Source organism: Bos mutus, chromosome 18 (assembly GCF_027580195.1).
Source record: "Bos mutus isolate GX-2022 chromosome 18, NWIPB_WYAK_1.1, whole genome shotgun sequence".
Lineage (NCBI taxonomy): Eukaryota > Metazoa > Chordata > Mammalia > Artiodactyla > Bovidae > Bos > Bos mutus.
The window spans coordinates 57,512,164-57,539,865 of record NC_091634.1 but is presented as its reverse complement, the minus strand read 5'-3'; the positions used below and the strand labels follow the sequence as shown (position 1 = coordinate 57,539,865).

The 27,702-nt window shown below is 46.1% G+C and overlaps 1 protein-coding gene across 1 annotated transcript in view; it reads left to right on the top strand.

The window, feature by feature from the left end:
• VAT1L (vesicle amine transport 1 like) overlaps positions 1 to 27,702 on the top strand; it is a 166,025-nt gene that overhangs the window by 68,134 nt on the left and 70,189 nt on the right. Inside the window, exons 4-7 of the mRNA XM_005905698.3 lie at positions 5,346 to 5,488; positions 15,214 to 15,317; positions 17,553 to 17,608; positions 21,764 to 21,958. Coding sequence (XP_005905760.1) covers positions 5,346 to 5,488; positions 15,214 to 15,317; positions 17,553 to 17,608; positions 21,764 to 21,958 — 498 coding nt within the window. The remainder of the gene's footprint in view (positions 1 to 5,345; positions 5,489 to 15,213; positions 15,318 to 17,552; positions 17,609 to 21,763; positions 21,959 to 27,702) is intronic.

The following is a 27,702-nucleotide window of genomic DNA, read 5'->3' as shown; positions in this document are numbered from 1 at the left end:
GCAAGCACTGTGAGCTGCATAAGGGAGTGGACAGCCAGGTCGTGACAGGAGAGGGGGCGCATTCGGGGAAAGCGGCACTGTTGCAAGCAGCATGTGGGGCTGTGGAGTAGTGGTAGACTGTGGATCTGCTCCCACTGCCCATATAACCATAATAATACGGAGAAAAATGGCAATAGGAGTCCTAGTGGTAATGAGTGCAAATGCTTATTGGGTGTTCCGGTGCTAAGCCTGTGGATGCATTATGTCATACAGCCCCGCAGCAATCTTAGAATTTATATAGTGCCATATGATGCATATACTGTAAAATGCAGAGGAGCGGACGGTTACTCAGGGTTGCTCAGCCGGCGAGCACAGCGTCAAGTTCTGCCGCATCGTACCCTGGTGGCCTTGGCCCAGGCCCCCGACCTCCGTGAACCTCAGCTCCTTCCTCAGTAAAAGAAGGTTGAAGGCTTATTCTGCGAACGCCTTGGGATGAGGGTCAGGGCCACTGTCAGTGATGGCGCAAGTGTGTGTAGCTAGGGAGTGGGTATTGGCAAGGCGGAGGCCGTCTCTTAGTGAGGTGACTGGGTCAGATCCCGGGGGCCTGGCCTTGTGCGGTCACATACAGGGTGTGCATTTTATCCGGAAGGCGGGACAGGCGTTGGGAAGCCTTGCAGCACATGAGGAAATGTTCAGTGGTGTGTTTAAGAAAAATCGTCCTTCACGGTATGAAGTCCACGTGGAAACAGCCAGGCTGGTGAGAAGGGTGTTGTCATAGTCCAGGGGAGGAAGTGGCAGTCACAAGAGATGGTGAGGGGAAGCAATCTGTGCCATTTGGAAGAGGAGTTCAGCACAACTCCTAGATTTCTCTCTTTAGCAATGCATGAATGGTGCAGCTCCATCCACTGAGGCAGGAAATGCAGCGGGAGGAGTGTGTGGGGTTGAATCGTGTCCCCCTGCCCTCGTCCAGTTCATAAATTAAAATCCTAAACCCCAGCACCTCAAAATGTGCCCTTGTTTGGAGGCAGGATCTTCACAGAGGTCATCGAGTTACAATGAGGTCATGAGGGTAAGCCTTAAACCACAAGGCTGCTGTCCTTACAAGAAGGGGGTTTGTGGACACAGATAGGCACAGGGAGAGAAGACCAGTGTGAGGAGACCCAGGGAGAAGACCACCAGGGAGGGAGGCCTGGGTCTGCTCCCTCCCTCATGGTCATTAGAAGGAGCCAGCCCTGCTGACACTCAGTTCTGCTGACACTCTGAGTTCAGACCTCCAGCCTCAGAACCGTGAAACAGCAAAGTCCTGTTGGTTAAGCCGCCCAGCCTGTGGCATTTCGTGATGGCAGCCCTCGCAAGCTCATACAAGGAGTAACTCTTTTGGAGAGAGCCACGAGTTATGTTTTGGATCGCTTGAGTCTGACGTGTGGTTTCCGGAGAGCCGGGTGAAGATGGCTGGTAAGATGTAGTTCAGTACACAGCCGTGGACCTCGGTGTGCCTAGAGAGATGAAGGCGTATCAGGAGTCTGCCGCTCCAGCCTGTATTACAGTGTGACGAGGCAGCATGTAGTAGGAATCTGAAAAGGAGTTGAGGGATAAATGTCAGGTTTGCTTAAGGCTTCCCTGGTGGCTCAGATGGTAAAGAATCTGCCTGCAATGCAGGAGACCCAGGTTCGATCCCTGGGTTGGGAAGATCCCCTGGAGAAGGGAATGGCTACCCACCCCAGTATTCTGGCCTGGAGAATTCCATGGACAGAGGAGCCTGGCGGGCTACAGTCCATGGGGCCGCAAAGAGTCGGACACTTTCACTCACTTGCTTAAGGACAGAAGGCAGGAGGGACTACACAGCTATGAGCACCAGCTCTAAGCTCTCACCCCAGCAGTACTAACAGTACCTGTCGAATTTTCAAGGATCGTCACATTGGTTGCTGACATTTACACTCTGGTGGGCTATAGCCCACAGGGTCACACAGAGTCAGATGCGACTGAAGCAACTCAGGACACATGCATAGGAAAGATAACCCCTTTTTTGTTCTGTAAAATCAGGAGATAAAGAAATGAACCAGACTTCCGTGGTAGTTCAGTAATTAAGAATCCTCCTGCCAAGAAAAGAGAATCTGCCTGCCAATGCAGGGGACATGGCTTTGGTCCCTTGTTGGGGGCAACTAAGGGGAAACTAAGTGGCCCCGGGGCTACTGAGCCCATGTGCCACGGCTAGTGAGCCCGCACTCTAGAGCCCATGTGTGCAAGCACTGAGTGCCGCACGCCCGGGAGCCCATGCTCTGCACCCAGAGAGGCCGCCTCAATGAGAAGCCCCCACACTGCAGCTGGAGAGGAGCCCCCGCTTGCCACAACTAGAGAAAGCCCAAACGCAGCCGAAACTAAATAAATAAAATGTTCTTAAGAAGAAATTAACCAAAATACCAAAGCTATTCTTAGAGCAGAGAAGTACAGCCCGTCTAGAGTCTCAGGTTCATGGCCATGTTCTGAAATGGTGACCTCCAAGCGAGCATGTCAGTAATGTGTCTATTTTAGACAGCAATGTAAAAGTCCACTTAGTGCAAAATGTCAAAATAAGTAGACAGTGTGGCATAATAGAAAATGGCAGTAGCTGGAAGTCAAGAGACTTTGCTTTGCATCTCAGGTCTGCCTCAGAAGAACTGGGTCACCTTAACCTTTCCGAGTCCCCTGTCCCTGCTCTATAAACAATGAGGGGGAGGGGGTAACTGGATGAGCTTATAAATCTGACATTTTCTGATGCTCTCAATGTTTCCTTTCATTGCAAATGTTGGGAAGAATCGTATTTCCACAAATTGACCTGCCAGCCTGATTTGAGTCCACCAACAGGAAAATGTAAATAAAGTGAGAGGCAGTAATTCATATCACAGATGCGTTTGGTGGAATGATTTCCCTCCTTAATAATTTCTGCCTCATGAAGATGGTTGATGGAACACTGGAAAAAGATAGTATTTGGTTTTAGGATGCATCCTAATTAGCAAATTGGGTTTTACTGGAAGGTTTGTGAATGCATGCGATCACAGTATTTTGTCCACTGACTCAAACTTCTGACCATACTGAAAAAGGACATGGGAAGATTACCCATTCCTAACTACTTCTGTGATCTCTCTTGAAACATTTGGTATTTAAATGTACTGGCTTTTTCTTCATATGGTTGGACATCTCAGCTCTAGCTGTAATAAGCCACTATGGGGTACGGATAATTAACAGTGACTGAGTCCCATGTTTTGTGCCAGGCGCTGACCTGTGTCACATGTTACCTCATTCCACACCCTGGAGCAGAGGCTATCAGACACACCACACCTTCTCTGCACTCAGTGTGGTACAATTTGCTCACTTAGGGCTCCTAACTGGCTGTGGAAGCACGTTTGGTCTCTAAGGACAAGCCAGACATGCCTAGGGGTTACTGCTGCAGAAGCAACCCTGAACCCGTATCAGATGGAAATTTGGTGGATAAATACTCCAGCTTCCTCACCACTTGGTTGGGATAATGCAAGGTGCAATCTGCATTTGCTCTTGGAGTTCCTCAGAGGGACCCAGTTCCAGTTACCATGGTGGATGCTGACTTGATAAACACACCCTTTATTGACTGCCTTCCATTTCTGTCCTGATATCCCGGTGTTTCCTGCAACCCTATTCCAGATAAAGGTGGTTGTTGTTTGTTGTTCAGTCACTCAGTCATGTCGGACTCTTTGTGACCCCATGGACTGCAGCACACCAGGCTCCCCTGTCCTTCACTGTCTTCCAGAGTTTGCTCAAAGTCATGTCCACTGAGTCAGTGATGCCATCCAACCATCTCATCCTCTGTCACCCCCTTGTCCTCCTTCCCTCAATATTTCCCAGCATCGGGGTCTTTTCCAGTGAGTCAACTCTGTGCATCAAGTGGCCCAAGTATTAGAGCTTCAGTAACAGTCCTTCCAATGAATATTCAGGGTTGATTTGTTTATTGACTGCCTTCTATTTCTGTCTTAATACCCTGGTATTTCCTGTGATCCTATTCCAGATAAAGGACTTGCTCCTCAGGATCTGCTTCTGGGGAATCCAAACTAGGACATCCTCCAAGATCCCTGGGGTGTACGTAATATCAGTGCTGATTTATAGATGGAGAACCTGAAGTCCAGATGGTTAAATGATCATTGTTATGTCTTGGTACCAGGGTTTTGCTGGCTCTCCTTCCTCTATGCCAGTGGTTCTCAACTGGGGGAGATCGTGTTTCCCAGGGGACATTTCAAAATGTCTGGAGATATTTTTTTAATTCATTTATTCTTTAACTGAAAGGTAATTGCTCCACAATATTGGTTTCTGCCATCCATACGCCCACCAACATGAATTGGCCATAGATATACATATGTCCCCTCCCTCTGAACCTCCGCCCCACCTCCCACCCCATCCCAGCCTTCTAGCTTGTTACAGAGCCCCAGTCCGAGCTCCCCGCGTCAGGCAGCAGGTTCCCGTGGGCTATCTGTTTCACATGTGGTAGTGTACATGTTTCCGTTTGTCCCACCTCCTTCCTCCCCACCCCTGTGTCCGTAAGTCTGTGCTCTGTGTCTGCATCTCCATTGCTGCCCCGCAAATAGGCTCCTCAGTACCTCTTTCTAGATTCCATATATGTGTGTTAATATATGATATTTGCTTTTCTCTTTCTGACTTACTTTGCTTTGTATAATAGGCTCTAGGTTCATCCACCTCATTAGAACTGACTCAAACGTGCTCCTTCTTATGGCTGAGTAATGTTTCACTGTATATACGTACCACAGCTTCTTTATCCATTCATATGTTGATAGACATTTAGGGTGCTTCCATGCCCTAGCTATTGTAAATAGTGCTACAATGAACACAGCGGTACCTGTATCTTTTTCAGTTTGGTTTCCTCAGGGTATATGCCCAGTAGTGGGAATTACTGGGTCCTATGGTAGTTTTATTCCTAGTATTTTTAAGGAATCGCCATAGTGGCTGTGTCCATTTACATTCCCACCAACAGTGCAAGAGGGTTCCCTTTTCTCCACACCTTCTCCAGCATGTGTTTGTGGATTTTCTGATGATGGGCATTCTGACCAGTGTGAGGTGGTATCTCGCTGTAGTTTTGATTTGCATCTAATAACGAGCGATGTTGACTGGAGATACTTTTGGTTGTCACAGCTGGGGGCATGCTGCTGGTACCGTGTAGGTGGAGGCCAGGGATCCTGCTAAACATCTCACAATGCACAGTTCAGCCCCCTCCAACGAAGACCAATCCAGCCAAAAAAAAGGTCAATAGTGCCAAGGCCGAGAAATCCTGCTTTTTGCCCAGCAAGCTTAGCTGTCGGGTGGTAGCTCTTCTATGTGACTTGTCTGTTATATTTCACTTCTAGGGCCAAGCTGTGGCTCAGCTGTGCTCCACTGTCCCCAACGTGACCGTCTTTGGAACAGCTTCTACTTTCAAGCACGAAGCTATCAAGGACTCCGTGACCCACCTCTTCGACAGAAACGCAGACTATGTGCAGGAAGTGAAGAGGTAAGATGTTTGTTCTAAAGAGCACCGGGATGGTCCTTGCGCTTCTGTCTTAAAGAATTTCTCTCAGTCGTGTCTGACTCTTTGCGACCCCATGGACTGTATAGGCCCAGGTCTCCCGCATTGCAGGAGGATTCTTTACCAGCTGAGCCACCAGGGAACCCCAAGAATACTGGAGTTGAGTAGCCTATCCCTCCTCCAGGGGATCTTCCCAACCCAGGAATCAGACCAGGGTCTCCGGCATTGCAGGTGGATTCTTTACCAACTGAGCTATCAAGGAAGCCCCTTCTTAAAGAACAGGGGTATTCATTTAGAGGAGGGCTAATAATAGTCATCAGCTCAGTGGTAAAGAATCTGCCTGCCAATGCAGGAGACCCGGGTTCGATCCCTAGGTCGGGAAGATCCTCTGGAGAAGGGAACAGCAACCTACTCCAGAATTCTTGCCTGGGAAATCCCATGGACAGAGGAGCCTGGTGGGCTACAGTCTATGGGATTGCAGAGTCAGACACAACTTAGCAACTGAGCATGCACGCACTCTCTCTTTCTCAGGGTCATAATGCCATAATGATGAACATGCATATTACTAGCTCTGGGCTATTTCACATGTAATTCGCTCATCTAATCCTCTCAACAACCTTATTATTATCCCCATTTTGGAGACGATAAACCCAAGGAACTGAAACGTTAAGTAACTCACCAAGCTGAATTGTGAGAGCTGCTACAACACGACCTTAACACAGAGAAGTTTATCTCTCATGCATTCACATAACAGCCCCAGGGAATGTAGACTCCAACCTGGGTGTGACTGAGAGCCACCAAAGGACCACGGTGGTGACAAATGGGACATGGGCTTGAAACAGTCACTGGTGCTGCAGGGAGAATGAATGGGAGACGGGAGTCTGAAGGCAGAGGCGTCAGTCTGCTGGCTGTTGCGGTCTCCACAGGGGAGACTTTGGTTTATAACCAGATCCGTATTTTACCTGTGATCCTGAAGCCATTGATCACGGCTACGTGCATGCCAACACAGGGAATCAGATGGCACACTCAGCTGCTGCCACACTTGCAGATGATCTGTGGGTCTCCCCCTGCTGATTCTGAGCATTCAAGGCAGATTCCCAGGCTCTGCTCCACTCGCAGTCCCTGGGAGGATTCAGCCAGGTTCCAGAGCCACTGTTTATATATTTTCAGTCTCCAGCACAAAATTGTAAGCTGCAAAGGATTAAGTTGTCTAGCTAACATCATAACAAAGAAACCATTTTCTCCACACCCCTGATTAAGGGCTGCAAGACAGGAGATCTGGTTGCTTGAAGTGATAGATTTGGACCAGATTAGGTTAAACTTGGGAAGTTTCTTGGAAAGGAAAGCCTTCTGATGGTCTGAATTCCCCGATTTGTTTTTAGATATTGAATGGGGAGATCTACATGCTATTTAAGGTTGCCCCAGTATTTCCCATGAGGTGTGAAAAGAGAGCTTAAAAGCTAGATATTAGAACTTCACCATCCATTTCTCAGATGTCCAGAGATCACAGGCATTTTGTAAAAAATTTAAGTATAGATGATTATATTTTCCAGTGTAGGTAATTACAGAATATTGAATAGAGTTCCCTGTGCTGTACAGTAAATCCTTGTTGCTTATTTATTTTATATATAGTAGTCTGAAAGACTCTCAGAATATATTTTTGCCTACTCTTATACCCCTCAGGTGGTTCTTTATTCCTTTTTTTTGGCTCGCCGGGTCTTCGATGCTGCTACTCGCAGCTTTGTCTGGCTGCAGCGAGAGGGAGTGACTCCCTCTGGTTGCGGCTCTCGGGCGTCTCGGTGTGGGGGTTTCTCTTGTTGTGGAGCACAGGCTTTGGGTGCACGGGCTTCAGGAGTTGCAGCACTCAGGCACAGTGCTTGTGGCACACGGGATCTTCTCTGCACAGGAATTGAACCCGAGTCTCCTGCTTTGGCAGGTGGATTCTTTACTGAGTAGCCACCGGGGAAGTTCCTTCCTTTCTTTAGCTTGTATCTTTCAAGCTGTGATCTGATCCTTTCTGTCCTCTTTTCTTTCATCCTCTGAAGTGATATTTTGGCAAGCATCCCTTTCTCTGTTCCTGCCCTGACCAACTTAACTTAGTAAGTACCAAGTATCTGTGGTGGGCCAGGTACTCTGCTAGGGCAGCAGATCCAGCAGAAACTACCTTGAGAATCACTGTCTTCAAGGAACTTAGAGTCTCAGTGGGGAAGACAGGACAAAAGATATTGAAAGGTTCATTGCTTTATAGTTTTGGTATGCACTCTGGTGGAGAAATGCAAGGTGCTAGTGAAATAAGCACAGGCACATGGGGAAATCAGATGTGTTATCCATCAAAGGGTGAGATTTGGACTGAGAACTGAGGGATGAGCATCAGGCCAAAAGAAGAGCATTTCTGACCAAGGGCAATGGCGTGTGCTAAGGCCCAGGGTCAGGAAAGACTTGGTCAGTTCCAGAATCTGCAAGGAGACCCGTGCGGCTGGAGGATGTGGTGAGAGGATTTGGGAGGTAGTAGCAGAAGAGAAGCAGGGGATAGCAGTCTTCTGAAGAGGTGACAGTCCATACCAGGGAGCCTCTGTGGTCCCCACACCCCAGGAGCTGCACCATCCCCTCATCCCCTCACTGCACTTGACCTGCTCCCTTTAGCCCAGAATCGATGATTTCTGCTGATGTCAGATAAGTGGAAGATAATAGCATCTGAGAGTATCTCCTCCGACCACCATCCTGCAAACATGACCTCCAATACTTCCTTGAGTTTTTAAGTAGAGATCCTAGGATTAGCCTAAAAATGACTTGAGAAGTCACAGGTATATTTCAACTCTCTGTCCCATGAATCCTACCCTCAGGAAATAATCCTGAAGAAGATAAAAGCCACAGGTCCATATTGCCTGTTGCAGAGCCAAGTACTCCTTCTGCCTCGCTGTAGGTGCCCAGGATGGACCGACAGCGTGAATTACAGCATCGTCTGTAATAGTGAAAATTCAGAACCAGCCCCCATCAACAACAGAAGGGAAACAGCTCGGTAGATTACACTACACCCACACACTTGAGTATTATGCAGCCCCTAAAAAAAAATGCTAGTTATGAAGACTCTGTCAGAAAATGAAAAAAATATCCATAGTAGCATATTGAGTGAAAAAAGCAGTATGCCAAATTCCAGCTACACTGTGATCACAGCTTTGTATAAATCCTTGGCGTGTAAGGACATAAAATGAAAGAGAAAAAAAATCCACCCACTAAGATGCAACAGGAGTGGAATGCAGAGTGACTTTTCCTTCTTTTCTGATCCGTGGATATTGTTTGTTACACAATGTTGTGTGTAATCAACTAGAAAAAAATAATAGCGTAAAATTTCTTGGGACGGAAATTCTTTTATCAACCAGTCCGTCAGTCTGCTTCTTTTGAACATGTCTGCAGCCTAGAACCAGACATTGTAAAGGGAATGGGGGGAAATATTTATAATACAGACCTAGCCTTTATGTCACTCCCCCTTCTCTTTTCACGAGGAGAGAGATGAGTATGCTCTTTGTTTCAGGAGATGAAACAAAGTGGAAGAGTTCGAAGCTTTGAATTGTGTGCATCTGACTGTAAGGGCTTTAAAAATAAAGAGGAGAGAAAAAAGACCAGAGGGAGCACAGAGGGGGACAGCCCCCACGTGGGAGCTTGAAGACTGGGAAGTATTTTAGTCCTTAGAGAGAGGCGGGGAGTGAGTCCTACGCCAGGTCTGCATCAGTCCTCTTGCTCTTTAGAGCATCTTAGTGAGACCATTTGATGTGTATCCAGCAAGACGGAAATTCCACATCTTACAAAGAAACTGAGGCCAAGTGGAAATTAACAAAAGCCTAGCCAGCAGGAGAGAGCGGAGAGAAAACAATAGAGAAAGGGTTCCTTACTAGAGGTGGTTTTGCTAAGTGAGGTGGGAGGCATCTCAGTGAACTTTTACTAAGCAGCCTACTGTGTGCCAGGCGCGCTGAAATCGCCTCATCCCTGTGTCATGAGTTCAGAGGTGATGGTTAAAGCCATGGCATGGATGAGTTCTCAGAGAAAAGGGGATTCTGAACGAGAAGACTTGCAGGAGAGCCAAGGACCCAGCTGGAAATGGAAGTTACGATGATAAAGGGGAATTGATCTCTTGATTGACAGAGTCGAAGGGCCGCTTACCCAGTAATGACTCAATGGCAAAGGCTACCACTCAGGAGAAATCCCCCACTGATCCGAGTGGGCGAGAAGCAAAGAGCCGTCACTTTCAGAAAAGGAGCAGGGGGTTGGGGACCAAGGACAGACAGACAGGAAAATCTCGGATCAGCAATCCCAAAATATCTTGCTGCTGAATTTGGCATAGAGACTCTCCGAGCTGGGGCTATTTCTGTTTGCTTCTTAAGTCTGCAGAGATTTATGACAGCAGGAGAAAGCAGAGTAGGAACTGCTGCCTATAACTCTGCCCTCTCTGTGTTTGTGTAATTATGCAGGCAAGGTGCACATTCCCAGAAACTGGGGCCCTGGGGGCAGCTCAGAAATGAGGATGGTCTCTGAGCCTCTGGCGAGCTGTGTAGCTCTGCTTGTGATATTCATGATTGTTCCTTTAAAAGATGATGCTAAGGTGCTTGTCAATAGAAGGATGAGCAAGGGAGGACCTGACCCAAGCCTCCCTGTGGAAAGAAAGTTGTTCAGTGTTAGTTGTTCAGTCATATCCGGCGTGACCCCATGGACTGCAGGCTGCCAGGCTCCTCTGTCCGTGGGATTCTCCAGGCAAGAATGCTGGAGTGGGTTGCCATTCCCTTCTCCAGGGGATCTTCCCGACCCAGGAGTCGAACCCGGGTCTCCTGCATTGCAGGCAGGTTCTTTACCGTTTGAGCCACCAGGAAAGTCCCTACTTGCAGGACCTGAGCATTTTAACTAGACCCAGTGTTCAGTCCGATCCACTAACTGCGATTCTAGTGACTAAACAAGGGGATGGAGCGCTTTTCCATTCTGCAGCTCTCACCTGAAGGAACATTGCTGGCCCTTAAAGGAGCAATGTCTGCTCGCAGGTTTGACTTCTATAACCAAATTGGGTCAGTGGCGTGTTCTCACCCTCAGGGCCCCCAGGAATGACACCAGCCTGTACCCAGCTTCTCATCCACAGAATCCATCTCCTCCCTTCCCTTCCTCCCACTGCACCACTGACCTTCCAAAGGATATGATGACAGCAATGCGCAGCGAATTTTTGGCTTATTTCAACCTCCGTGCATTGCCCAACTCTATGCTCAGCCTCCAGTGGGGACTATGAGTGGCAGTGGCAGTCACCCCCGGGCTGGCCACAACCCGCCCTACAAAACCTCCTCCATCTCTGGGGCTCTCACTTGGCGTCCGGTTCAAACCAGGGCCCTCCTATTCCCCACACAGTCAACTGACTCCACTGAGCCTCAGTTTCCTCATCCATCAAATGGGTATAACTGGCCCTGAGTCTCAGGACTGACACGAGGCCTCATGAGATGAGACAGTGCTGTGCCTGGCACACAGTAGGTGCTCTTAAATGTGGGGTTTTAGGAATAGCTAGAAAGTCAGGATGTCTAGGGTGGTGAGTCAGAGGTGAGGATGGGGAAGTGGGCAGAGCATATGGTCACGTGTTTCTGTGGGCGTGCCCTGCATTTCTGCAGAACCACAGTCCAGAGGCTGGAGCCACAGGCCGAGGCCAGGCAGCCAGTGCAAGGAACTGGGATGGGCAGAGGGGAGGTTGTGGGCCCATGAGCAGAACGTGGATGTGAGGAGCCCCGGACAGGAAGTGGGGAGCAGAGGACAGGCAGGGCCAGCGGGGATGCCCCAGAAGGTGTGAACAGCCTCGTGTCGGGGAGGCCACTCTTGCACCTGGGCGGCATCCTGCGGGCCGAGGGAAGGGTCTTAGGGAAGTGAAGTTCACGGGGAGGACTTGGTCCGGGAGGGCTGGCTAGGAGAGGCAGGGCAGGCTCTCACTTCCACGGGAGGGAGCAAAACTGACCTGTGGACGTGAGAAAGGAGGGTGCTCAGCTCCCCAGCAGGCGGCTCAGCCCGGCCTCAGAAGCGTCTGTGCACCGCCTCCTGCTGCCTCTCCAGCCCCGCTGTGCAGCAGGCTCCCTCCCTTTTTTAAATTTTTAAACATTCTAAACAGCTTCATTTCAATTAGTGTACAAACCAGAAGAAAAGAACATTTACCAAGGAAAGTTTGTAACCACTTTTTTCTATTATTACACACCATGAAAAATTCATCTTATAGTGGTTCAGACTTAGTACTTATTTATACACACATTTGTTTCATGCACATATCCTTCTGCATGTTCATATAAACTCACATACCCTCATTCACATATTTTTAAAATATGTAAATGGAAATAAAAGTTTGATGAAATGAAATACCCTTACTACAATTTGTTATTTTTTTTTAATCCCAATCTCCTCATTTATTCCTCCCCCAACCTTTCCCCTTTGATAGCCATAGTTTGTTTTACAAGTCTGTGAGTCTGTTTCTGTTTGGTGAATAAATTCATTTGTGCCATCTTTTAAAATTCCACATGTAAGTGATATCATACGATATTTGTCTTTCTCTTTCTGACTTACTTCATTTTTATGATAATTTCTGGGTCCGTCCATGTTGCTGCAAATGGTATTATTTCGTTCTTTGTCATGACTGAGCAATATTGCATTGTGTGTCTGTCTGTGTATCCTACACCCTCTTTATCCATTTCTCTGTCAGCGGGCATTCAGCTTGCATCCATGTCTTGGCTATTGCAAATAGTGCTGCAATGAACATTGGGATGCATGTGTCTTTTTAAATTGTGTTTTTTTCCAGATACATGCTCTGGATTGCTGGATCATACGGCAGTTCTATCTTTCAGTTTTTAAGAAACCTCCATATTGTTTTTCCACAGTGGCTGCACTAATTTACAATGCCACCAAAAGTGTAGGAGGGCTCCCTTTTTTCCACGCCCTCTGCGGAGTTTATTGTTTGTAGACTTTTTGATGATGACCATTCTGACCGCTCTGAGGTGATACCTCATTGTAGTTTTGATTTGCATTTTTCTAATAATTAGCAACATTGAGCATTTTTTTCACATGAAGCAATCAATTTTGTTCATTCAGTTCAGTTCAGTTCAGTCGCTCAGTCGTGTCCGACTCTTTGCGACCCCATGAATCGCAGCACGCCAGGCCTCCCTGTCCATCACCAACTCCCAGAGTTCACTGAGACTCACGTCCATCCAGTCAGTGATGCCATCCAGCCGTCTCATCCTCTGCCGTCCCCTTCTCCTCCTGCCCCCAATCCCTCCCAGCATCACAGTCTTCCAATGTTCATTATGGAGAGTTAATTTTTTTTAAGATTTTAAAAAATGAATGTATTTATTTTAATTGGAGGCTAATTACTTTACAATATTGTGGTGGTTTCTGCCATACATTGACATGAATCAGCCATGGGTGCACATGTGTTCCTCATCCTGAACCCCCCTCCCACCTCCCTCCCCATCCCGTCCCTCAGGGTCATCCCAGTGCACCAGCCCTGAGTGCCCTGTCTACATGCTGTTCCCTCTGCCTGGGACCCTGTTACCACCTCTCTTGACCCACATATCTGCTCCACCTGCCACTCTTCACTTCCCCAGGGACGTCTTCCCTGGCAGCCCTGATTGGGCAGATCCTCAGTGTAGACGGTCTCATGGCACCTTTGTGGCACTGGACCCCATTCGATTTCAATTTAATTTTTATTTGTATAATGTTTGATTCATATCTGCCTAAAGTAAGCTCCAAAAAAGAGGGAGAAATCAAATCTGTTCGGGTTCACCATGACATCCCCCATGCCTAGGGCAGTACCAGTGCTCAATATTCAATGAACAAATTAATGACTAATTAAACAGTAAACCAGGGGCTTCCACAGTGTGGAACTGAAATCAACAGCAGCAGCAGCAGCTGGAAACTTCTTAGAAATGCAAATACTTGGGCCCCACCTCAGACCAAGTGAATCCTAGAGCTGGGGTTGGGGAGGGGGGTGTGGGTGGTGGTGGGGGGATCGCAATCTATGTCTTAAAGAGCCCCCAGGGAGATTCTGACACACTGAGGTTTGAGATCCACTGGCCTAATTTTCTCAGTTCAGTTCAGTCATTCAGTCGTGTCTGACTCTTTGCGACCCCATGGACTGCAGCACGCCAGGCCTCCCTGTCCATCAGCAATTCCTGGAGTTTACTCAAACTCATGTCCATCGAGTCAGTGATGACATGCAGCCATCTCATCCTCTGTCGTCCCCTTCTCCTCCCACCTTCAATCTTTCCCAGCATCAGGGTCTTTTCCAATGAGTCAGCTCTTTGCATCAGGTGGCCAAAGTATTGGAGTTTCAGCTTCAACATCAGTCCTTGCAATGAACACTCAGGACTGATCTCCTTTAGGATGGACTGGTTGGATCTCCTTGCAGTCCAAGGACTCTCAGGAGTCTTCTCCAACATCACAGTTCAAAAGCATCAGTTGCTAATTTACAGATGGAACTTGAACGGACACACCCATGAGATAAGCCCTCTATTGGGTAGAAAGCAAAGCTGATCTCTTTGGAAGGGCCTCTGTAATGGGCTGGGTTTTGGACAAGGCCTGGGGGCTTTTAAAGGGCACACTCTTGTTAGACTCAGCTCTTGCGGGCACGAGAAGGTTGCCTTCACGTCTGAACCCTGGAGGTGCGTGTGTAATTTCCTAGTTGGTGCCACTGTGGACACAGCTGGTGACATCAGCTAGTGGTGGTGGCTGAACTTTGCTGAAGGATTGGGGAGGGGGTAGAAAAACTGAGTGATGTGCTAAGGCAAGATAGCCCCTGCAAATTCACAAACCTGAGGAAATGCCTTTCTTGTCTGCCCAGAGCAGGGTCCAGCCACAGCTGGTAACTCCGTGGGCAGGAATATTTTCCCTACACATCTCCCGAGAGTTCCAGTCCTACAGCCCCTCCTGCATAATCTCTTTTAACCCAGGAAGCCCAGTACGTGTTTATTAAGTGCATGAGTAAGTGAATTGCTAAATGTTAAATAAATAAACGGATGAAGGAATCTTCCTAATAGAGGACGGATGTGGATTCCCTGTATGCTGGAACCCTCCATCACTGTAGGAAGATCCCCTCTATTTAACCCTCTTCCTCTGAGAGTGTATTTATAGGTTGAACCTGGAGATTGGATAAACAGAAGTTTGCAAGTTAAATTAGTGTGCCTTTATAGATTCACTGAGGAGGGACGTGGAGAAGGAAAAAGGCAAACCCTGCTAGACTGGAAGCCCCACGAAGATAGGGAGCTTGCTGGTTATACCACTCTGTCTTCAGCACCTTGGACAGAGTTGGGCACGCCACCCAAGCTCCACAAATATGAGTTGTTGATTGGCGTCAGAGTGACTGTTTTGTGGTTGGCAATCGGCCAAGTATCACATTTTTCATCTCACTTCATTCCTAGCACAAAAAGACATGCTAGGTCCACTTTCCAAAGGAGAAAGGGGAGGCTCAGGGATGATGAGTAAGGTGGCTAGACAGACTATGACCTTCCACGCTGGCACCACCCTCTGGGCTTAGCATCCTCCAGCTTTGTGAAATTCTTCAAGACGGACTCCAAGGCTTCTGCTGTACATCTTGATGCTCTCAGAGCTCTCTGTGTTCCTGAGAGTCAACAGTATGACATGGGAAGGGAGAGGGACTGACAGTTTGTTCCCTGACAGGTTACAATATTTTACTTTGTCGTTTTGCCATGTAGAATCTCTGCTGAAGGAGTGGATATTGTTTTGGATTGCCTCTGTGGGGACAACACCGGGAAAGGCCTCAGCCTTCTCAAACCACTGGGGACCTACATTTTATATGGTGAGTGCTCAACAGAAGCGGGTGCAGGGAGCACTGCGTGTGTGCTTGCAAAAGCTCTGAAAGACGAGATGTGCTGATATGTTGGCAGAATAAGATGGGGTGTTCTCAACTTTTTCATATTTTCTATGATACTGCTATGGCTGTCCATTGTTTTCTATTCTAAAAGTGCCTACTGCACTATTATTCTATAAGCATGTCTCATTCTACAAGAAATAAAGCAAGGCCAAGCCAAGGTAGTGATGAGATGAAACCTGACCACAGTAGGTGGCACAGGAGGGAAATACTAATAGCTTCAAAGGAAGTTCCAAAAATGAAGCAATAAAGGACCCAAAGGAGGATGGAGAGGAGTGGATAGGATGCAGGTGGGGGTGGGTGTGGGGATAAATGGGAAGATCTTCATTACTGAAGATGAAGTTGCAAAGTACAGGATTTCTTTCCTCTAAACTACTCCTGTATGTCCCAATCAAGACAGAAGCTCTGAAGGGATGAAGTCCACATCTGCCTCTACATTCACTTATATGCTCTCGGGTCTGGGGGGATTTATGAAGGACATCTGGGAGAGGTTTCCTCCAGAAGAATGAGACCCCAGAGCCTCCTCTTTCTCTTTTCTCCCTCTTCTTCTTCCTCGCCTCCTTGTCTTCCTCCTCCAACATCACCTCCTCTTTCTCCCCCTTCCCCTTCCCCTTTTTCTTCTCTTTGTTATAGGCATAGAAAGCAATTTAAACATTAGTCTCCACAAAGGGAAAAAAAAACATATCTGAAGCCAGATGTCACATTCCAAAGCCATATGATCTTAGGGTTCTCCAGTGTGTGAGATTTTTAGCACTCTGTTCCATGGGAATAGAGTACAAAATTGAGCCTTAGTTCTGTATAACTTAGGAAAAAAATACTCAATTCTGTACTATTTGCTGAGAAGTTTATAAAAGAGATCTGTGAGAGGAATAAGCAGCCAAGCATCATTTTGTCATCATCAGATCATTGTGACAGAAAGAGAAGGAAGAAGCTTTCACTGCTGGAGTATTCTGGCATCATCAATAGTGGCCATGTATTAATAGTTGAAAGGGGCAGATGCATAATTTTAAAATTATTACTATTGGTAAGAGAAGCTATGAATGTCAGTGTACAATATATGGATATTGGCTATGACCAACATGTGAGTCAAATGCAGATGACACTTTATCCATCTTTGCTCATGTACTAGCTGTTTTTTCGCCTTAGTTTCACAATGTCACTCTGGTGTAATACAACTCGATCGTATCACAAGTATCTAATTCATTGTATCAATCACTTGACTACTAAGTAATCAAAGCCTAGTGCCGTGATGTTTGTATCCCGTAAAAGCCATGCCATAAAAGGAGAAGCAAGTTCACCAATGCCAAAGAAGTGAGTTTAAGACAGACATTGATTTTCTCATTTACCGGTTCTCTGAGAAGATCCTAGTCCCAAATCTGTGGGGACAAAGCAGAGGAGTTGTTAAAAAGCCACCAATATTGTATAGTATCTCTCACCTTCCACCAAACCCAGAACCCAGGAGGAGGTCTTTTCTTTCTGCACAAGCAGACTCAGCTTCCTGTCTTCCCTGACTCAGCTTCCTGTCTTCCCTCTGAATATCACTTGTTCTCACTAGCAAAGCTCGGTTACCTACACCTTTGGTCTCAAATGGTTTTCTCCTTTCTGCCCAGACCTATTTGGAGGTAACATGAGTCACACCATTTCCTTGGCTTCTGAACCTGTTTTCACCCTCACCTGTTGCTCTGTACCCTGTATTTCCATCCATCTAAATTCTAGCCCAGCCCCACCTCTCCGCACCACTTAAATGCCCAGTCAATGTCATCTCCCCAAGCCTCTCACTCACCGAGGAATCAAATTAAAACCATAAAGGAAGCTCACAAATGAGTTCATTTCTCAGTCTCCAAGAACGGAACCAACAAGACATTTTGGCAGCCCATCACTTTATTAGAATGTTGGCTTAAATCACATTTTTGCCGCATGACCAATTTTCCCAAGTGATGAAAGGGTCGCCTTGAGAAATGTTACTTCCTCTTTGATCCAGTGATACTTAGTTAAAATTGTTGGCTTGACACCACCCACCCCCTCCATTTCCCTCACTTTTCCAAGGCTGAATTAAATTTCTTTTCAAGCTCTTGACAGTTTGGGGCCAAACAACTGCCATTCTTCCATGTGAACCAAGAGATTGATTGTCATGAGCTTGACTTAGGAGTCTTCCCTTTGCAGGTTCATCCAACATGGTGACTGGAGAGACCAAGAGCTTCTTCAGCTTTGCAAAATCAGTAAGTATCCATGCATGTCTAACGAACGGGGGTGGTGTGGTGCTTGGCATGCTGTAAGCTCTTCTAAGGACATGGACCTGATAGGCCAACTCTTGTTTGTCTTTCATCTGCATCATTCATTTGCAAGACAGCCTGTGTTCCCACCCTGCTCATTACACATGGTCAGGACTGTGACTTGGGGCGCTTTTGTTCAAATGAAGCAGAGAGGTGAGAGAGTCAGAGAAACTCCAGAAAGCTTTGTTTCTTATTTCAACAGAGATTGTTGGTGTTCTTAATCATTGGTCAAGAATAAATTTAGCATTAGTGAAGTTTGTTTGGTCCGTGGAGAGACCAGCCTTTCAGTTTGGCTACTTTCTAACCAGGTCTCCAGGGCTGCCTGACATTTCTCCATATCCTTATTCTACTGGCTTGGAGATACAATGGGACCTCAAATTTTCTCAAGCTCCTGGGGCAGTACTGTGATAGGGGCAAGTGTGTGAACCACTAGCGTAGATGCTCATGTCTGAATACAGTGGTTACTGTGTCTGCAATTGAGAAGCTGCGTTCCTGGTACATTCACTGCATCACGAACCTACTCAGGTCTGCATTCCCACCTAGAGCTACAGTTGCTGGAATTAAACTAATTTGGACTTGAACCTGCATTTTTACCTCCACACCCACAACAAGGAGTGGCAGCGTCTCATCAGAGCCTGCCTTCGTCCTCTCTCCTCTACCCTCCCCAGCAGCCAGTGAGATGCTGATGGACTTACTCGCTCTGTGAGCATCTTCTGAGCACCTACTATTTGTGGTGCTGTGCCAAGCACTGGGTACCCCAGTGAATTAGGCTGGCACACTTGATGTCCTTGGGAGGGAGGCAGACAAGCTGAAATAAGTAACACATATTAATAAGGTGCTTGGCAGAACATCTCTGAAAGGGATGAAGATAGGGTGTTGCAACAGAAAAGAACAGAATGGGGTAGAGGCATTATGAATAGGGCAGTCAGACAAAGCCGGGGCAAGGGGTTTAGAATTTACTCTCAGCATGACACTGTGGAGGTATCCAGATGCCCTCAAAGTGCCAACTCTGATTGCCAAAGGCTTTATTCCCAAACGGCCCCTGATTGTGGAATGATCAATACTTCCTGCCCTGAGAGTGGAATGAAAGGGCCTCTGCTTGCGTTTGAACTTCAAAGTTCAGGTCAAGGATTACGCAGCCATGGGATAAACAGGGGAGCAAGAATGGAGCCTAATGAAGGATGCTGTCTGGATCATGTCCCCTGAAGACAGGCTTTGTGTCCTTGGCAGCTGTTTCATTGCTGTGGCTGTAATTAATGTGATGCTGATGGCCTGCTGTGGGGAACCAAATTGCTCTGAAATTACATACAATTGTAAGAAGTGTTTTCCCTTTCTCCCCTACATGCACAATCACAACACACAGTGTTAATGAAATAATTGCAGTGTGCCCAGGTTCGATGAAGGCGCTTGTAAAAACAGCCAGGATGGAGGGTAAGATTCTCCTGCCCAGAACAAGGCTTCTGATTACCAGAAGGCTTTATAGCTGGAGGTCAAGAACAAAGTTTGTTCCCTTTCAGAGGCCAGGTTCAATATTAGTTGGTCGGTTAGAAGCAAATTGAAGGTAGGGCATGCTGAGGCAGTGGAATGATGGCTTTGTTCTGGAAGGTTCTAGAAAGGCATTTTCTTCTGTACATTGGAGAAAAGCTTAGAAATCGAAGGTATAGTTGGACTCATACAGGAATTTCTGACGCAGCTATCCTACTGATGTTCCCACTTAAAACTCTTACAGAGTGTGTGTTCACATGCCATTTGTTTTTAGATCGTAAGGGTAATGACAATAACAATTGAAGTCAACATTTCAAGAGCAGTCTGACTCCAGATCCAAAACTCTTACTCACTTAAGCCAAAATATCTCTCCAACTTCCGATGATAAAAAGGTTTCATACTTACAGACCACATACTACGTGCCAGATACTGAGCTAAGTCATTTGTACGTGTTAACACACTTATTCCCCATGACGACCCTGCGAGGTATGGTGGGGACACTGAACACAGGTTAAGTGATTTGCTTACAGTTGCACGCCGAGTGACAGAGTGGGATTCAGAAGCAGGCGCTGGACTCTGGAACTCACTTAACCACAACTGGGCAGCAACGATAGGCTCAGTGAGCTTTCATTTCACAAACGCTGCTGGAAGCACTATGCATACACTATGAATCAAGTTATTAATCGTTTCTCTGCCTCCACGTCTGTGGCAAGCAGCCCAGGCCAAATACATGTCTCTTCTAGAGCCGGCCCTGGGGCCCCTGGGGACTGGGTTTTGGTGAAAATGTTGGGCATGAACCTTACCCCTGTTGACAACCTGTCTTTCTTAGACTTATTTTCCAACCATTTCATGTCCCTACTTTTAAAAATATTTTACTTTTTTGAGCTTCCTCAATCCTGGAAGGAGGCAGGATGTAAAGGAAACAAACCATAACATAAATGTTAATATCATAAATGTTCCTAAGTGTCCATCACATGGCTGTTTGCCTTCTGTATTAAACTAGTTAGTAACCGTTTTAATCTCTTAAGAGTCCTCCAGAAGCTGGAACTTCAAATTTCTAAAGTCTAACAAGAACTAAAGGGGACATAATCAAGACAGAGAAAAGCAATTGGATAAATATTTCTGTGGTTTGTTAATGAGTTATCTACTTATTTTTCCTACTTATGGCTTCCCTGATAGCTCAGCTGGTAAAGAATCCATGTGCAATGCAAGAGACCCTGGTTAGATCCCTGGGACGGGAAGATCTGCTGGAGAAGGGATAGGCTACCCACTCCAGCATTCTTGGGCTTTCCTGGTGGCTCAGCTGATAAAGAATCTGCCTGCAATGCGGGAGACCTGGGTTCAACCCCTGGGCTGGGAAGACCCCCTGGAGAAGGGAGCGGCTTCCCACTCCAGTATTCTGGCCTGGAGAATTCCATGGACTGTATAGTTCATGGGTTGGCAAAGAGTCAGACACGACTGAGTAACTTTCACTTTCACTCATTTTTCATGTCTAAAGTGGAAGATGGGAGACAGGAAATAAGGCAGCCGTACTTGTCAGGTGTGGCTTTCCCACTTAGGACCTTAGTGCTAGTGACATTTACGGATGGATAATTTTGTCTCAAGGACCTGCCCTGTGTATTGCAGGATTTTAGCAACATCCCTGGCTTTTTCCCAATTCCCAGGTGGTGCAGTGGCAAAGAATCCACCTGCCAGTGCAGGATATGCAAGACATGGGTTTTACCCCTGGGTTGGGAAGATCCCAGAGTAGGAAATACTCCAGTAACCCACTCCAGCATTCTTGCCTAGAAAATTCCATGGACAGAGGAGGCTGGCGGGCTGTAGTTCAAGGGGTAGTAAAGGGTTGGACCCGAGTGAGCACACACACACTGGCTTCTTCCCAGTAGACGCCAGTTCATTCCCTGCCTTGAGTCATCACAACAAAAAAAAATCCCAAACATTTACCAAATGTCCTTTGGGAGGGGGGAGGGTAAAACTGCCCTTAGCTGAGACCCACCAATTTAGTCCCAACGCTCTGGCTTCATCACTCCATCATGCTGTTCCTTCTTCCTCCGTTATGCTTCTCTTCTCTGTTTTATCTGGTGTTTTCCAACCCTGTCCACCCGCCCCCCCACCCAGCCTTGCTGCTGTGCCCTGCAAGGAAAGCTGCTTCCACAGGCACCCCACCGCACCCACACCTCGCTTGGACTTCTCTGCCACTCTGCTCCCTTCACCAGCCCATCACCACCACCACCACCATCCACTAAGCCAAGTGCTTTAGGCTAAACTCTCCCAGGAAACCTCAGAGGCAGTATCCTGCCACATCCCATCACTGAGAAAAATGAAGCCTGGAGAGTAACTGGGAGCAGGTTGTCAGGCAGGATCCAGCTCCAGATCACGATTCCAACTGTGTGACTCAGCAGTCTGGTCACATGTGGCCTAGGAGCTGTCTTAGTAAAGGGCTCTCCCCGATCTAGATCCTGAGCATCTTCGAAGCATTGCTGTGCACTCGTGGCAGCGCCCAGCGTAGGAGGCACTTACAAAAATACACCAGCCAGAGGTACCTCCTGGCCAACTGGAATCCCCCCAGCCTGCCCAGCACTGACTCCTTGTCACCCACACCTTCTCTCTTTCCAGTGGTGGCAAGTCGAGAAGGTGAACCCCATCAAGCTATATGAAGAGAACAAAGTCATCGCAGGGTTTTCCCTTCTAAACCTGCTCTTCAAACAGGGCCGTGCTGGCCTCATTCGGGGAGTGGTGGACAAGCTCATTGCACTCTACAACCAGAAGAAGATCAAGCCCGTGGTGGACTCTCTATGGGCCCTGGAGGAGGTAAGGATGATGTTTCCCCCAGCAGATAGTCTTTTCCTTTTAATTCTGGCAGATTTGGGTAGCCAGATCCAATCTTTTATTAAGGGATTCTTACCACCACCACCACCCCCCACCAGGCTTGTTTGTTTTAAATGAGGATCCTAAATGTCATTGTCCTAGAGTGTGGAGTGCTATGAATGTAAGATATACTTCAAGTTTCATAGTGGTTCTTAAACCACGTGTGTCAATTTGCCTCTTGTGCCATGAACCTTTCCCAGTAGGTCACTGAACTTTGATGGGTATGTAGGATTCGCCTTGACTCCAAGAGAGTGTGTACATTGTTGCAACATCAATTACATCCTCACTTGCGGGTATATGAGCCCGAGGTCAGAGCAGACAATGACTCAGAGCTGAAATAATTTGTGTGCCAAGCCTGGGTGCTTGGATCCCCTTCCAGACGTCGTTAACTTCACCCTGGGCACTGTAATTATTCATGAATTGCTAGATCTAGTGTTTGAGTCTTTTTATTAACTGATCTGCCGAAGTTCTAGTATTTGAAAGCATTTCTTGATTACACAAAACAAGAACTCCTCAAATACTGAAGTGTGAACTGGCTGCAGTGGTTCAGGGGAGATGGGCTAGGAGGAAGGAGTGTCTAGAAAATTCTTCAGGACAGGAGTGGTTTTGGATATTTGGGAAGTCAGTCATGGGAGCTACCCGTGAGGAAGAAACGAAGAAATGTGTTCTAGGCTTCAAGAGACATTTCATTAAGAAATCTTCCTTGGTCCGGATGTCACGAGCTTGGCTTCAGGCAGCCAAGAAGCCCTTGGAAAATACTGTGAAAGATGTGGGCTTGTGTTCTTTTGTTTGTTTGGTTGGTTTTTGCATATAGCATGAATGAATGTCTTGTATTTTGAGGAATCATGGACACTTATGAAAAATCTAACAAATATAAAATATTCTTTGGGACAAACAGTAGCCGTCATCCTGGCATGAAACTTGGTGCTGTTTGCCTAATGGACTAGGTTGGCCAAAATCCAATGGCTTTCCTGAGCACAGAAATCCCTCCCACCCAAAATATTTTTGTAGGAATCACCATGTAATCAAATAGGGCCAGTCCTGGATCCGTGGATCAAGCCTATATATGCCTCCTTGACACAGCAATATCATAAATGGTGCTTTAAAAACCCAGCCACCAAAACCCCTTCTCTTTTAGGGTAAAAGAAATATGTGCTTATTATAAGAAACTCCTAAATTAACCAAAAACATAGGAAAAAATAAACTGAAAATCCACATTCCAGAGATGGGTAACACTGTTAATATTCTGGTTTACTTCCTTCCAGTCTTTTTTCTTCTGCCCGTGTTCACTGTAATTCCATTGATTGCTAAGTCAAATCAGATAATCATACGTTTCCTCTGCTGTGTAAGTTCCAAGATGGTTAGCCTACGGTTATATTTTTCTTGAAAATGTTTTAATTTAATGGGTCAGACATCTGTGTGGTATTCACTGTGGCTTCTCATTGGAAGAGGAAAGGGCTAGACTGTAGAATGGCTGGTCTCAGAGGTCGGGGAGAAGGGTAAACCTGGGCTAGTGGAGACCAGGTATAAGAGATTAACTTGACCATGGAGCAAAGAAGAGACTTCAGCTTACTTTCCAGAAGGGATCCAACAAATCTGGTAGCATTGAAGTGAGGCTTACAATTGAAGAGGGGTCTGGTTGATCCAGTGGGTCCTTGGTCTGGTATTGGAAATCATTCCTTGCTTACAATGCTCTTGAATCAGCAAATGTGAACTGAATAACAATTGCATGCCCAACACTATGCATTGTTGGGGGTCACAGTGGCAAGCAGATGGCCAAGGTCCCTCAGCTTCAAGCTCACTTTCAGAGCGGTGGGGCAGAAGAACTCAAGTGACACCTTTAGACATGACATGTTTGCACCTTGTTTTATGTCCCTGGATATGTTCCAGTGTCTCCTAGTTTATAGTCTATGGGAAATTGAATAGAATCTGTATCCTACTGTTGTGTGAAAATTGTATAAATCTGAATTATGTTGAATTGGTTCATAGTGCTTTTCAGGTCTACTATATCCTTCAACTTTTCTATATATTCATTCTATTAATTTTTGAGAGTTTGATATTGAAACCCCAACTAAAAATATTAATTTATCTCCTTAAAAAATAATTGTAATGTATAGTGAAACTAAATGTAACCTTGCTCCATATTTTCCAAGTCTCCTGTAAATGTGTTATCACACTTTCATAATTTAAAAAATAACCACCTGCCCCCCAAAAAAAGAAAAACCCAAGTGAACAAAATTAAGTAGGGTGTTCTCCAACTGCAGTAAGTTCTGGAAGGAATAAACTACGGTATATGTTGGCAAGTAAGTGGCGGGGGGTGGGGGAGAAGTTTCTACAAAGCAGTCTTTCCAACCTTTTAAAATTACTGTCCCATATGGAGTTTTTTTTTTAATACTTTTTTCTTAATTAACCTCCTCTGTGAAACTTTAGTCCCACAGATATACCATCTACCTACCTACCCATCTATCATCTATCTATGTCCTGTATGTATATTTGTGCTTTACACATATTAAAAGTGTAAGACTTTTTAAAAAAATCTTCCAGGAACCAGTTCTCACCCCTCTGGGGGTGGTTTTGCTCCCACTAAACCAATAGCTCCCCGCCCCCACTGCCAGCTATGACAACAAAAACTGTTTCCAGCCATTGCCAAATGTTCCCCAGGAGGGATAGGGAGAAGGCAAAACCTTCCCTAGTTGAGAACCACCACTTTATATGAAGCTGTATTGAGGCTTCCCCGGTGGCTCAGTGGTAAAGAATTCACCTGTCAATGCAGGAGATTCAGGTTTGAACCCTGCTCAAAGATCCCATATGCCTCGGTGCAAATAAGCCCTCGCACCACAACTATCGAGCCTGTGCTCTAGAGTCCAGGAGCTGCAGCCACTGAAGCCCGCGTGCCCTACAGTCTGTGTTCCACAACAAGAGAAACCACTGAAATGAGAAGTCTGAGTACCACACTTAGAGAAAAGCCCGTGCAACTGTGAAGAACCAGCATAGCCGAAAATAACTAATGAATTTGATTTGATTAAGGAAATCAAAGACGTCATATTGGTTAAGACAGGCACCAGGAAAGCAAAGGAATTACAGCCCCTGCAGCAGGCTCGTCATTCACAGAGTGGGGAGGGGCGGCTGCCCTGTTTGCTAACAAAAGCACCCACAGTCACTCATCAGCAACACCCACCAACGTTTTGATGGTCTCTTCAGCAGTATTTACAGACAGCATTTTAGAAGCTGCACTTGGGCCAAGCTTGGCTATTTATCAAGCCCACACAGCTCTTCTGGGCTTGAAGAGAACAGAGCATGCTTATTACTTGCAAACCTCTGAAGGATGACTACAGTGAGTCTCCCCCATCCCCTTTGGTAAATGAGTTCACAAAATTACTTCTCAGGCCAGCTCTATAACTTCATCTATGGGACAGAAAGCCCATAGAGATTAGAAGAAAATTTTCTTGGGCTCTCTGAGAACTCAAACTAGAGGATTTAATAATATCAGAGGTGATTAGGGTTCCTTTTTAGCCATCTATCTTCAACTTTATTGTAAATGTTATACACACCTTGGTGATATGCTGAAGCCTCAGGTTTGTCTCCAGATAATAAATGTGCAGCTGTACATAAAACTGTAAAAACAGTTCAGAGATGGGAAAGGGAGAAAAAAATACATCTGTCAATCAAGCAGCAGAGACATTATTGGGCACCTACTATGTGCTCATACTGTATTAAGATGTCACATCTACAGAAGGGATAGGTCACTTGTTCCCTGACCCTTACATTTATGATTTCATTCCTGAGACAATCCCTAAGACCTATGAAACAGAAGAACTGCATTTTCAATTTTGGGATGTCAGTTTCAAGTGTGACTGGAATTTGAAAACAGAGGAGAATGGTGTTAAGGAAGAATGAATGTTCAGAGATGGTTTTGAGAATGAGTTAGGGCTTGGTAGAGATTAGTAGAATATAGATTCTTAGGATGATGTTGGGGTTTATAAAAGCAAAGTATTGCCCACAGGAAGGACAGCGTGAAGACAATCAGAGAAGTGGGAATGAGTATGGGGTACCTGGGGTAGAGAAGTCTGAACAAAGCCGAGGAACGGGAACAAAGGACGAGAGGAAATAAGGCCGATCTGCTCAATGGAGTCCAAATCTCGGGTTTGAACTGGCCTTACCTTTGCTGCCAGGCTCAGACAGTAAAGCGTCTGCCTACAGTGCGGGAGATCCCGGTTCAATCCCTGGGTCGGGAAGATCTCCTGGAGAAAGAAAGGGCAACCCACTCCAGTATTCTTGCCTGGAAAATCCCATGGATGGAGGAGCCTGGTAGGCTACAGTCCAGGGGGTCGCAAAGAGTCGGACATGACTGAGAGACTTCACTTTAAAGGAGAATGAGTTGACATTCTGGGTGAGAAGATTGTTATTTAGAGACTGTGGCCTAAGGAATATGACATCATTTCATCTCTCAATTCCTGGAAGCACATCTTGGCCCCAAGTATGGCACTAGGACACACACCTGGAGTATACAGCTCTGGCTTCTGATCACAAATGCCTTTACCTGTCTGCTATTTAATAGCACACAGAGGAAACTTATGAGCTGAATTGTGTACTCCCTGATATTCACACGTTAAAGCTGCAAATCCCAGTACCACAGAATATGACTGTATTTAGAGACAGGCCTATAAAGAGATAATTAAAATGAGGCCTTTGAGTAACCCTAATACAATCCAACTGGTGTCCTTATAAGAAGGGAGATTAGGTTGAAGAGAGACATGAGGGATGTTTGCATAAAGACTAAGTGAGGACATGGTCTTATGAAAAGATGGCCATCTGCAAGCCCAGGAAAGAGGCCCAGAATGTGTCCAACCCTACCAACACCTTGATCTTGGACTTCCAGCCTCCAGGATTTGAGAAAATACATTTCTGTTATTTAATACCACCTCCAAGTCTGCAATATTTTGTAATGGCAGCCCTAGCAAACAGATACAGGGTTGAAGGAAGGTCTTGACAATTTTATAATATTCCATTAAAGATATTTTACAACATTATTTACATATAAGTCTGTGATTACACTCTAATTATGGTACCAGTAGCCACAGATAGCTATCCAAATTTAATTTAATTTAATTAAGTCAAATGAAAAATTCAGTTCCTTGGCCACATTTCAAGTGGTCAGTAGTTGCCTGTGGCTAGTGGCTACCATATTGGACCATGCAGAGAGGGAAGGACATTCCCATCACTGCAGAAATTCTCCTGGAGCTGGTCTGTGAGATGATGTCATCCTCCTGTTTGAAGGTAGGAAAGGAATTTGTTTCCCTAGCAATCTGGTATGATTACCCTTAGTAAATTATGTTAATTATGCCCTTCCTTGTGTATCTCTCTTTGCCTTGGCTATAGTGAAGTTCACTGCCCGAATGCAGTCATTTGCTTGATTTAAGTGCTCCAATCTCTCATTATGGGTCCCCTGCATTTTCCTCTTCATGTTATTAGCTGAGGCTTAATTATACATGTGTCTTTCATTCTATGACATCACGAAACCTACAAAGATAGAGGTCTGCCTAAAAGAATAAATGAAGGAAAAATAATGTGATGCTGAGTTTGATTAGGGACCCTTATCTGACACAGAGCAAGAGGTTGACATGATAAAAGGGAGATTACTGTTGAACCAGTGATAGGGAGGGTGGAATGGCTCAAGAGACAAGGAT